Source organism: Typopeltis vanoorti, chromosome 5, assembly GCF_054136105.1.
Source record: "Typopeltis vanoorti isolate ZY-2024b chromosome 5, IOZ_Tvanoo_1.0, whole genome shotgun sequence".
NCBI classification, from domain to species: domain Eukaryota; kingdom Metazoa; phylum Arthropoda; class Arachnida; order Uropygi; family Thelyphonidae; genus Typopeltis; species Typopeltis vanoorti.
The window spans coordinates 2,039,871-2,053,630 of NC_143553.1; the positions used below are offsets into that span (position 1 = coordinate 2,039,871).

Here is a 13,760-nt window from a genome sequence, read left to right on the forward strand (position 1 = left end):
ATCTCCTGTATGGAGACAGGCTGGTATATTTGAAGGGCAGGAATGGACCTCAATATCGTAGGTTGGTCATCATGAAGGAAGTGTAGTGGTCAAGCAGAAAAGACTGTACTCCAGAATTTAACAAAATCATCATGTAAGTCTGCTAAGGGTAGAGGGGAAGCACTGTCAAGGATGATTTTGGCACATTGCCTTATATTCTTTTTATAGAGGGCCTGCATAGGCCCTCTTCCTCTGCTTCCTATTTTACAAAGTCATTGTAGAATGAGACGTAGGCTGATGTTGACGAGGCATGAAGTGTTCAGAGAATTCAGCATGGAGGTAGTCATTCAACTCATTTGTGATATCCATTCCCAGAAGGTGAGTCTGGATGAGAGATTTAAGAATTTGATGGTTATATTCCGGAAGAGGAGGATCGTCTAGAGATGATGTCAGTCTGAGAATCAAAGCCTCTTCTTCAACAGCAGGATGGTGGCTGGAAGATGGAGAGGAAGGGATAGAAGATATTACCTGTCCCTACCTGTAGCGAATGGGCTGCCAATTCTTGAACTAAGGCTTTGTAACAGGCTTTCCGTCTATAACACTTGATGGCATCCAAAGATCTTAATGGGAACACCTTAAATAAAGCGTCATTGATGTTCTTTATCCCTCGAGCCGTCAATTCGATCTCATGAGCGGCCAGGATCTTTTCTTCTTCAGCAGTCCAACGTGCTTTGACGCCTCAGTTCTTATTGAGGTGCGATTCACGCCAAAGCCGACTGCGGTGGAGAATATACGATCGCAGACCTGCCACACGAAGTATCTAAGATTTGGAACTCCTTGAACGCCGGAACAAGCATGATTAGAACTTGAAGAAATGGGTTGATGACAGTCTTTGCAGAGCTTTCTTTTAACTTTCTTCATGAGGACGCCGCAGGGACGGGTGTCAGGATCACCTCCAAACAAGAAACAGACATCTGGAATCACACTCGACGAGTTTCCTGGCTCCGGCCTATAAGAGTCGGAGCCTTCATCTGATGAGTTATTGCAAGCGAGGAAACTTAACCCAACCAGGGCTGCTACCCTAGAAGAGAGGAATAGCGTAGCAGGCCAGTCATTCACCCGAAGGTATTCAGGAATCGCCCCTTAAACCTTGCAGACTCAGATCCTCCGTATACCACTTTTTATCTGTCAGTCAGCCATCCTCATATCCATGCTAATATTGTATAACCCAAATCCATTTTCTCCAATTTATGCAACAGTCTACCATGCCGTATTCTGTCAAAAGCATTAGCAAAATCCAAAAGTATCATGATGTATCCATTCTCCTTGTCTAGTTCAATGGTTACATTGTTATAGAATGTGAGCAAATTGCTAAAACATGACCTTCCCTTAGTAAACCCATGTTGTTTATTGCAAAGTAGAGATTCACCCTCAACTCATTTCTGAATGCGAGCCCTAACCAATTTTTCCAAAATCTTCACCACCACTCCTGAGATGTATAGCTGATGCATCGGTCTTTGCACCACCCTTGTGCAATGGAATTACCATACATTCCTGCGGAATCTTCCCTGTTCTGAGACTCATATTAAACAGCCTAGTCAAAGGAATTGCCAGTTCAGCTGAACACCCTTTTAGCACATGTGATGATATTCCATCAGTCCCTATTGTTAATTCTTATTCAGTTTTTGCAACAGCTCTAATACCCCGGCCTCACGCACCTGCGTTTCTTCATCTAGTGAAGAGGTAACAGTGAGCTCAATGTTGCGTTTAACCAGGTTTGATAGCTGTTAACAAAATGGGCACTCATTAACTGAGCAACCTCTTCCGCATCTGTAACCCTCACTCCATCTGGATTTAGAAGAGTTATTCTTTCATATTCATTCTCTCTTTTACTTGCAGCATATCGATAGAATTCTTGTGGGTTGTCTTCAGCAAGCAGTGCCAGTTTTTTTTCATACTCAGACTTTGCTTTCCGTACAACAGTTGTGACTATTCCAGCATGCTGCTTATAACGTTCATAATGGACGTCATCCTTATGCAAACGGTATTCCTTCCACATCCCCCTTTTTTTTACGAATCTCTTGCTTAATAAGATTACACATCCATTTGACTCCTACTCTATTTATTCTTCGAACTCTCGGGACACATTCTGATATCGCATCATTTAAGTATTGTTTAAATGCTTCCCATGCACTGTCGATATTCTTCCCATCCAGCAACCGATCCCATTCCACTGAACTCGGTATACTCCTCAGTTGGTCATAATTTCCTGCTTTGTAGTTCAGCATGCAACCTTTTCTGAATGGAACATTCATAAACTTAGCCATTTCCCAAGTGAATACCGCATGATCACTGTCGCCAACCGGAGGCAAAATAGTTATGTCTTTAACTGAAACGCCCTCTGACACTATAATCAAATCTAACACTCTTCGTCCTCGAGTTCCTTCTGTCACATGTCCATCCCTCTTATATAAATCCAGTCTTCCTTCAAACTCACTCCACACATCCAAAAACTCGCATCCATTCTTTCTACACAGCCTACGCATCGAATCGTTTGCCTTCATAGCCCCGCTTCTTAATTCATTTATATCATAACGAGGTAAAATACTGACGATTTTCACTTTCTCTTCACTCTCGCCTCCTCCAGCAATCCTTTCATGTCCTCTCTCATACTGAACTTATCGCTAGTTAAATTGTTCGTACCCACTACAACTACGATTTCGTTTACTTTTCTTTTCTTGAATTGCTTGCGTTATATTTTTAATTTTCGCTCCAGGAAAACTCGATGTTATAACTCTCTCATCTATATTCATGTTTCATTATAGAGTCGCCATACCAAATAACTTCTTTCTTTTTACTAACAATGTCACTTACCTGTTTCCTTGCTTTGTTGTTTCTTATTTTCCTGTTCATTTTTCTTTTTCTCCCTGTGCTCATTTAAACGCCTCTCAACTTTTTGCAATTTCCTCGTCGTCTCTCCGATGATCTGCTTCAACTTCGCTATTTTGGCGGTTAGTTCGTTTTCGTTAACCTCCTCCATGTGTACAATAACCTCGTTAGCAGGACAGTGGCGTTGCTAGAGCTTTTGCCGCCCGGGCAAAAAATTTTCCGCCCCTCTCAATACACACCAACAATGCTGCAAAATGTCAAAACGACGTATAGAGAAAGGCTCAAAATACCGCACCCCCCCCCCCCCCCAGCTACGCCACTGTAGCAAAGTTAAAAAAATTAACGCCAATGTAATGCTATAAAAAGCACCTCGCCTGAGGCGCTTTTTATAGCATTACATTGGCGCCATTTTAAATGTATATACTAAATATTGAATTATATTAATAAAAACATGTGATAAAATACTAATTACTGTGATGCTATTGGACGTCGCTAAGGCATTTGAGAGGATGCGACATGAAAGGCAATCCCAACTCTTGACTTGAGTAAGCAGTCTAACGACGGGTATCACACAGAGCGGTTCATGGCTGATGTGAATCAAATTTAATAAAACAAAGTAATTGAAGAGTTAAATTAACATTTAACTGCCAAATATTTCAACCGGAATATTACTGGTCGTCATCAGTAAGTTCGAATGCAAAGTAGAACACAAACAGTGGATTACTTGAAAAAGTAAGATGAATAGCAGATGAATAATAGAGGAAACGTTGTATTATTTAAAAAGAAAATGTTAACGATGTTTGATGAGAATAAGACTCCCATATCTTGGCAGGGAGAGGCAGTCATTCCAATTCAGGTTCGGTCCGTGGAGCAAGGCTTCGGAGCTTTCTTTAAACTTTTTTTTTTCCCCATAATACCCTGCCTTATGACGCTTCTCGCTTTTCGATGATGGCCAGTGCTTATTTATACGATGCTGCAATAGCTCATACGACGGTTTTAACAACATGACACTCCCGTGAAGCCACCAATGCAGCTTTCGTGAACTGCTTGTTTAAGACGTCGTTTTCTGGCTCCATCTCTTGTGTGTGTGTTTCGCTGTGAATTACAAACTGCTATTATTTTTATTGCATTGTTCGTGATAGCGAATAAAATTCCAAGCGAGGGCGCCGATGCTTCCAGTGAAAAGAAGATGCACAAACCTATTACAATAGTTATTAAGAATTATTAAATTTAGTGACGAAGGTGCATCAAACACCGCGAGAGGCTGCAGGTTAACTTAGCTCGCACTACTGTTGCTGCAGATGTTTAATATAAAGTTCTTAGTAAAGTAAAAGTAGCAGTGATTCGCTATGCGACGATGGTCTGGAATTTAATGTGTCCTGGGTATGCCTGTACAACGTTTCCCGTGTTATAAATTTGCGTTGTTCTGTGTATAACATTACTCGGCTCTGTTTATAAATAATCCACGGTTCACCTTCTACTTGTATTCAAACTGCCTGATGACACGTAATATTCGGGGTGAAAGATTTGCCTATTAAAATTGATCGTTCACTCTTTTCTTGTGTTACCTTGTTACGCTCGTGGCACGTCTCGCAGAAACACCAACGTCGAGGTGGCCAGTGGTGTACTCGGGATCAGTTCTTGTTCGGTGTGTATTAATTATATTGGAGAGGACCTGACAGGAGATGTCAAGTTGTGTGCTGACGATACAAAATAAGTAGGGAAGTCGGGGGGTGCTACTGATATAAAGCATTTACAGAATGCTTTGATAGGCTGGAACTTCTAAAAGGGTATTGTAGGATATCGGTTGATGGAATTTTTTGTTATATGGAAATTGGGGAGAGAGGACAAGGGGATTCTGTTAGGGTGGCCTCCGTCGATGAGTTCTTAACTCCCAAAATATCTCCTATGATGACGATAATTCAAACTTCTGATAAGGATTTAAAATCTGGAAATATTCTTAGGTTTTCCTTAAATAATCGAAAACCAATTTCAGTTTAATCGCTTGGTGGAATACTAATTTCACTTGGTGATTTGGAGTTTTTTTTTTTTTTTTTTTGAGTGCATCTTTGCGATATTCACCAAATTATCAAATAAACAAGGCCAAAAGGGGCAATCATTTTGATTGTAAGGGAAGTGTCACTCCCGTGGTCCCCTAGCTGGATCTATCCACTTCTTCTACTTTGAGGAAGATCCACTCACTTTAACTTTCCTATAAGGCCTTATCAGCCAACTCTTCTTATTTTATGATCCTTATGCTATTAGAGTACTCGAGGGCCATGGGGTCTTTCCATTTCTGGCCTTATAACCATATCCCCTCTATAAACCTTTACTATAATTCTACTCTATTCCACTATAATCTACTCTTTCCCCCTCAGTATACCCTATTCCTCGTATGGGTTAAAATTTGAAAGAAGGCTGGTTCAGAAGCCTTAAGGTAGCGGCCCTACCACTGAACTATCCATTGTCAGGATAGTCACCTGACATGGAGAACATAATTCTACTTTTAAGCTGACAGAAAAAGGTAATCGGATTGAATCTATGGAAAACGACCCTGAAATGGAAAAGGTAAAACGAAAATGGAAACGACAAAATATAATACACATAGCAAACTGGAATGTAAGAGGAATAGCATATAAAGAAATAGAATGAGACCAATTATTAAATGAAAGAAATTTTAAAATAGCAGTAATCACTGAAACAAAAAAGAAATTAAAACGAACCATGAGAACCGAAAATTTTAATGTGATATACAATGGAGTCGACAGAGACCAAAGAGCACAAGCAGGAGTCATGATTTGGATTCATAACTCCCTTTCAAAACAGTTAAAACATTATCAATTATGGAATGAAAGAATAATAGATGCTAGAATAAAAATAGGTAGAGGTTATTTAACAATAATTGGTTTATATGCCCCAGAAGAAGGAAGAGATCAGGATAATATTGAATTTTATAATCAACTACAAAATATTTATAATAAAATAAATAAAAATGATTATGTAATTTTAGCAGGAGACTTAAATGCAAGAATTGGAAACACGAAAATTAATAATACAGGGTGGCCATAAATTAGCTTTTCGTCTTTGGAGGTATCTGTAGTTAAAACTAATATACGGAATGAGACCACATTTTATATTGAGACTTTCGAAGGCATGGGGAGATGAATTCCGCGAAAAAAAAGATTTAGTACTAGAAGTCGCCGATAGGGTAAATTTTAGCGCTGGAGGAGTCGAAAGCAGTCAGATATTTGAGTAAATGCAGTAAACTGCTATTCGAATGACTGACGAATTGTGCTCAATATGCGTCCTACCTTGCCTCAGTGTGCTTTACTTGTTAAGTTGTTTTACCTTAAACAGTGCAATGCCGTAGTGTCCCTTCGGGAATTTAGAAGGCTTCATAACCCGCATACAGGTCCTATGTCAGCTGTACCACTGAGAGCTATGATTAAAAAGTTTGAAGAAACTGGATCACTAGGAGTTAGACCTGGCAGAGGACGGAAAGCAGTGCAAGAAGAGACACTAACAGACGTTGCTACTGCGGTGTTCGACGACACAGGACCCGTACTGGTTTAAGCGCTCGTGCCATAGCCCGCAAACTTGATATGGCTTATAGTATAGTCTGAAAAGTCTTACGGAAAATGCTTCACTTCTATCCGTATAAGTTCAGTCGTGTGCAAGCACTGACTACCGCAGATTATGATAAGCGCATGACCTTCGCGCTAACGTTTCTTGCCCGAATGGAGGTCGACAATGACTGGCCTTGGAGAATATTGTGTGTGTGTGTGGGGGGGGGGGGGTGATGAGGCTCATTTTTATCAGAATGGGTCGGTCAACACTCACAACTGCAGAATTTGGGCATCCGAACATCCCCAAGCGATCCAGCAAGTGCCACTGCATTCTCCAAAAGTAACCGTGTATGTGGCTTTACAGCCGATTTCATGATAGGCCCATACTTTTTTGAGCATATTACCCCTACAAGTCCTGCAACCTGCTCCATTACTGGAGAGATTTATCGACGAATGCTGGAAAATGTTGTCATTCCTGCATTGCAACAAAGACAATGTTTGGACTCCATAATTTTTATGCAGGATGGAGCGCGGCCACACATTGAACGTTCAGTACAGCGCCTTTTAGGCCAACATTTTAGTAACGAGAGGGTTATCAGTCAGTTCTTTCCAACGGCATGGCTGCCTCGATCCCCGGACATCACTCCATGTGACTTTTGGCTGTGGGGGTATTGGAAATCCGTTGTGTACGTTGGTGGCGTTCCCAACTTGCATGTCTTGAAAGAGAACATAAAACGGGCTGTTATGAACATCCAATCCGACTCCTTACGCTCAGCTGTAGAGCATGTCGCATACCGGATGCAATTTGTTGTACACAAGAAAGGTCAGCACATTGAAAATCGTGTATGTGGTCTAGGGAACCCTGATTCTGATGAATAAAACATTATTTCCTGTGAGTTCAAGCACTACATTAATTTCTGTGTCTCTCGCAAGTTGTTGTTTTAGTTTAATTATTATTATTTATCATTGTCTTTTTTATTTATTATTTATCATTGTTTAATTATCTATTATTTATCACGCGCTACATATCCAGCTGCAATGAGTAACGCGGCTGTCGCTTACACCGTCGAAATGTTGTTATTCCATTTTATCTGCCTTTAATGTAATTATCCGCTTGTTTTCGGCTTCTCCAGCGCCAAATTTCCCCTATCGGCGAATTTTGGTACTAAATCTTTTTTCGCAGAAATCATCTCCTCTTTCCTTCAAAAGTCTCAATATAAAATTTGGTCTCATTCCGTTTATTGGTTTTAGCTACAGATGCCTCCAAAGAGGAAAAGTTATTTTATGGCCACCCTGTAATATAAGAATATATGGAGAACATACTCTAAACAGGAATGGTAAAAAATTGATTGACTTTGTAGTTTATAATAACCTAAAAATAATGAATTCTTTCTATAAACATAAAGACATACATAAATATACTTGGGCAGCAAGAGGATGGAAATCAATATTAGATTACTTCATATTAAATGAAAAGACATCAAAGTTTTTGTTAGATGTTAAAGTTGACAGAGGATATGAAATAAGCAGTGACCACTTCCTTGTTAAAATAAAATTAAGATTACCACCTAAATGGCTACAAGTAACAAGAACAGAAAGAAAAATTGAAATATTTGTTTATAAAACTAGACTATTGAATGGCAAATGTACAATGGCTATATGAACAAAGAATTAACCAATATCTAGATAAAATAGAACAAAATGAAGAAATTGAAATAGAATGGCTTAATATAAAAACGACACTAAATGCAGCAGCAAATGAAAGCTTAGGAAAGACCAAAAAATTCAATAAAAAGAAAAAACTGAAGATCTGGGATGATACAATCAAAGAAATAATCAAAAAGAAAAAAGAAGCCTATCACAAATGGTTAAGCAGTAAAAGATTAGAAGATGAAATAGAATATAAAAGAATAAGAGCCATAGCTGAAAGAGAAGTCAGAAAAAGACATACAGAATCATGGAATAAATTTGTTTCTAATTTAAAACATGATTTATATAAAATAACATCCAATGCATATAAGATTTTGAAACACTTGAGTGCAGATACCAAAGAAAACATAAAATTAAACACTGAAATGAAATTAGAAGACAGAATTGTGGACAGACAAATATTTTTAAAAAGACAACTGGCAAAGAATTAACGAAAATGAAATAACTAAAGAAGAATTCGAAATTTTAAACGTTTGTTTATAAAACTAGACTATTAAATGACACAAATATACAATGGCTATATGAAATCAGCCTAAAAGAAACAAGAAACGGAAAATCACCTGGAGGAGATAAGCTAGGTTGAGAACTATATAAATATGCAGGAACAAGATTCAAAGAAAGACTCTTATTATTTTTAAATAAAATTTATACAACTTGTTACCCCCCAATAGAATGGAAAAAAGCAATTGTGATTCCTATCTTTAAAAAAGGTAATAGAGATGACCCTAAAATGATAGAGGTGTAAGTATTCTAAATTCCTGTTACAAAATATATAGCATAATTTTAAATAGCAAACTAATGAAATATTCCGAAAACTTTATTTTAGAAGTACAGAATGGATTTAGAAAAGGACGATCATGTATAGGTCCGGCCTTTTGCCTAAAATTAATAATAGAGAAAAGAAGAGAATACAATTTAGAAACACATATTGCATTTATTGACTTTGTAAAAGCATTTGATAAAGTTAAAAGAAACGTGTTATTTAACATATTAAAAGAAAGACAAATACCAAATAATATCCTAAAAGTTATCACAAGTATATATGAAAATAATCAAATACAAATAAGATTAAATCACGAGCTATCGTTTACGAGAGAGATAAACCAAGGGGGTACGACAGGGATGTCCCCTCTCAGCAACTCTGTTTAATATTTACTTAAATGAAATAATAATAAAATGGAATAAAAATTTACATCAAGGAATTAAACTTTCACCTACAGTTAACTTAAACACTCTCCTCTTTGCAGACGACCAAATAATAATTACAAATTCCGAAGATAACTTGCAGAAAGCTATTTTAAATCTAAATGAGATATCCAAAGATTATGGTATGATAATATCAACAGAAAAATCAAAAACTATGGCCTTTAAAGGACAAGATCCAACAATAACTAAAATAGTAATAGATAATAAGATCTTAGAACAGGTGAATTCATTTAACTACCTAGGATGTATGATCACTTATGAAAATGAAAACGATATAAACATAAAAATTGCAAAATATTTAAAAATAACAGGTGTAATTAACTCTATATTTAAACCAAACCTAGTTCAAAAACAAACCAGGCTAAAAGTATACAATACTTTTAGCCTGGTCTTAATGTATGGAAGCGAAATCTGGACAATAAGACAAAAAGACAAACAAAAATTAACAACAGCAGAAATGAAGTTTATGAGAAAAACTGCAAAGTATATCCTATTTGATCACAAAAGAAACGAAGATATTATGAAAGAATTAAACCAAGAACCAGTAATAGAAAAAATTAAAAAATATAAACATAAATGGATGGAACACGTTCAAGGAATGAAAACAGAAAGATCACCAAAACAAGCCTTAAAGTACAAGCCATTAGGAAAAAGAAAACCAGGACGTCCTCTTAAACGATTCAACGATGACTTCTAAGGCCGGCCATACTGGGCCTAAATCCTTGATATGCATGATGATGATGATCAAATAAAAGAAGAAGTGAAAGATTACTCACAGGATCATCGGAACTTTTTTTCACGCATTTGACTTGGCTGTCAAACACGAGAGGGTGTTCCTTCGTCTAAGCATTACACGAATAAAGGGCCAAACGAGCGATGAGTGAGAATAAATATTTTCATTTAGTTTATTGTGAAAAAAAGTACAGTGGAACAGCGAGTTTTATTGCTGTAAGTAGATTGCATAGTTTTATTATTATTATTATTGCATAGTTTTATTATTATATATTTTAGAGTTGCTTTTGAAACGAACCAGAACGTAAGAGAGAAAATTACGAGAGAAACCTGACCAAAATTAACTTTGTAAAATATTCTACCTGTATGAGCGTGCGAGAATTTGTGCTTAGTATTTAAAGTTACCTTTCTTACGTCTGAATTTATTTTGTTTTTCAGATCTCGCTGTTAGTTCTGACTGGATCGCTACTTATCACTACAGTTGACTCGCAGGCGACGCATTTTTCATTAAGCTGCGAAGAAATTGCCCACGTGGAGAAATTAAAACTCAAGTCCTGCACCTGCGGAAAGACGTCAAAGGGATATTTAAGTGTCTCGTGCGATATATTTTACCTTTCGCCAGAGGTCATTGATAGAGATTTGGGTGTGTCTTCTGGATTTAAGATTTCCGTGCAATACAGAACAGACGAGGTGACTGAGGACACGTCGTCTGTCCATTGCTTAAAAGCCAGGAATGTGACGATTGAGAAAATGAGTCCGTTTACGAAATACAGTCCGCTGGATTACACCACGCTTCGTTGGGCACCCTCATTAGAGCCCGTGCTTGGCGCAGTCGAAGAATTTCGGCTTGCAATAAAGTTTAATAGGGATGTGCGTCCGTTTGTGGGTCTCCTGACGATGAGAAACGGGAAAAAGAGTTCCCAGGCCGTCCACCAGAATTGTCCCTACGACATAGAAGTTGTCGATTTCGGTTACAAGCAGGAAAGTGGCAGGAACGCTTATTCCGTACAGGGGGAGGAGGAGAAAGAAAATTCTTCTGTTGCCGAACTTCAGGAAATAAAGAAATCAATGCAGCCGTACTTGCAGCAATCGGTAATATCAGTGCTCCAAGTCGCCTTGGGAAACGGCACGCCGCTCGCCACGGAAGATGTGCTCGCCCTCTTCACTGGCCTGCAGATACAAAAAATGCGCTTTAAGAATCTCCCGTTTAAGACTCTTGAACCAGATTTGCTTCCGTTATCAACGGCTACCACCATACTGGAACTTCCTGGGGGTCAGTTAGAGAGTATCAGCATGTGGGCCTTGACACTTACCGAGGAGAGTCTAGAGAAAGTGAATTTGAGTGGGAATCGACTTTCCACTATACCATTCACCGTCTATAATTTGCGCAAATTGAAAGAATTGGATCTGTCAAGAAACGTTCCAAAAAGCAGATTTGACCCTTATTATGAAACTCACGGATTTGTTGCGGTTACGACGACAACTACGGACTTGATAATAAACAACACACCGGTTAACTGGATTAGAGACAGATCATTTGAACCTTTCCGATCGCTGATAAATCTCCATTTGAGGAATTGTAATTTGACTGATGTCGCCCCACAGGCGTTTATTCATCTGAAGACTCTCAAGTTTCTTGATTTATCCGGGAATCACTTACAGATCTTATCCAATGACACATTTTCGGGACTGGAGAAATTGGAGACCCTACTTCTCCGAGGTAACGGGGTTCTTTTCAGCCAACAGCGCAGGCCGTTTGCCATTCTCGTAAACCTAAACACGCTGGATTTGAGTTGGAATGGCATTTCGTTTCTTAGCGGAGAGTTATTCCAGGATTTGCCTCTCAAAGATTTACTTCTGGAAGGAAATAACATCAATTCGTGGGACGGAATGCTGTTTGCTGACCTGACCAACTTGCAGTCGTTAAATCTAGCTTTCAACAATTTCAGTTCGATATCTGGCTCTATGGTCGGTGATTTCCGTCACGTGACCTCAGTGAACCTGAAAGGCAATCCTTTCACGTGCTCTTCTTGTAGCTCACCAGAGTTTTTCGACTGGCTTAAAAACCAAGAGGACAGCTGGAATTACACGTGTGCAACGCCAGAAGATCTGCGAGGTATGTCCGTGCTCACCATCTGCTATAGGGACGACGAAAGCTTGCTGTTCGCCACGAAATGGGCAATCCTCCTGACTGCTGCGGTGGTGAGCACAACGTCTGCCGTGATCCTGTTTGCTTACCTCATCTATCGTTTCAGATGGTACATTCGTTACTTCATTTTCGTTTGCCGGCTGAAAGTCGCAAAGGATGACGTCATGCAATCCTATAATAAATACCAGTACGACGCCTTCGTGTCGTATAACGCCGAAGATCTATCGTGGGTGAAAAATAAACTGCAAGCTCGTCTCGAAGGTCCGAATTTTGGTCTTCGGCTCTGCCTGCACGACAGGGACTTTATAGTAGGGAACAACATCACAGACAACATCATCGAGTGCATCGGGACGAGCCGAAAGGTGATTCTCGTTTTGTCGAAGAACTTCTTGAACAGTCAGTGGTGTCTGCTGGAGATGCACCTCGCCCAGCACCGACTCTTCCACGAGAAGCGGAATGCACTCGTGCTGATCAAACTCAGCGATTTCCCAGCAGACACCGTGAACAACAAGCTCAGGTATCTGATGAGGACTCGCCCGTGCATCGAATGGCCCCAAAAGAAGGAACAAGAATGGACTTTCTGGATGAAGCTGAAAGAATTAATCGTGTCCGACCACAGAATGCACATAACGAACAGCATGTCCGCTTAGGAATATTTCTCTCTTTCTTCAATGGGTTTGGTCACACCAGAAATCTGCTGCTGCGTGCAATAACCAACGCAGACCTAAAGATCTCGCTCAATGTTGATCACCACTTTCGTCCATTCCGTCAGAACCGCGGCGTCAACGAGACATAACCGAAGGTTCGAGAATTGAATCAACTTGGTTAAAGCCAATACTTCGGCTGAAATTCGTGGACTCGCTCATTCATTCGAAAAACTCACGTGGGCTCATAAAATAATGCAATAAACAAAAGGATGTGATAATTAGCATACAAGGAAACAGTTTGTTGGTGTGCGTGCGTGCAAATAAGAACAAAAGCTAAAACAGGCGAATTTTATGCGAATGATGTTCTTTGTGTAATTTTTTAAGCTGAAATAAATGCGAAGTTCTGATTTTTCGCTGAAAGCGTTTTCACTCGATTAAAGCAGGCGACGAATTATGCACTTTCGTTCACACTAAGAACGCAAAGTTCTTCAAATCTCTTCTGCCCGCCCACGCCTTTTGCGTGTGCGAAATGTTCTAATGTTAGTTACAGAATTCTCTGCCGTTCTTATTCTCGTGGGTTCCTGTCTCCTTTCGAGCTCTGAAAACGGCACTCCGACAAAAAGATCATTTCCAGCCACAAACCGGACATTCGCGATTTCTAATTGTGGCACTTAGTACGACAGGAATCGGTTTTTTTTTCCTTCTTCTTTTCTTGCAACGAATGTAAGTCAGCCAGTGTGGCTCTGATATGGCAGAGTCCCCCCCCCCTCCCCCGTTCTTCTCCGGGGATTTTTCATACCGTCTGATACGTAAACGAGCGAGTTAGTCCTTGCCACTCACATAAGGCGCCCACTTTTATTCGTTTCAGACAATCAACCGCGA

At 39.4% G+C, this 13,760-nt stretch overlaps 1 protein-coding gene across 2 annotated transcripts in view; it reads left to right on the forward strand.

The window, feature by feature from the left end:
- LOC150106186 (toll-like receptor 4) overlaps positions 1-13,291 on the forward strand; it is a 32,276-nt gene extending 18,985 nt beyond the window's left edge. For both annotated transcript variants that reach the window (XM_090393023.1, XM_090393024.1), the window contains exon 3: positions 10,521-13,291. In XM_090393023.1, coding sequence (XP_090249149.1) covers positions 10,521-12,881 — 2,361 coding nt within the window. In that variant the 3' untranslated portion in view covers positions 12,882-13,291. The remainder of the gene's footprint in view (positions 1-10,520) is intronic.
- The last annotated feature ends 469 nt before the right edge of the window (positions 13,292-13,760 follow it).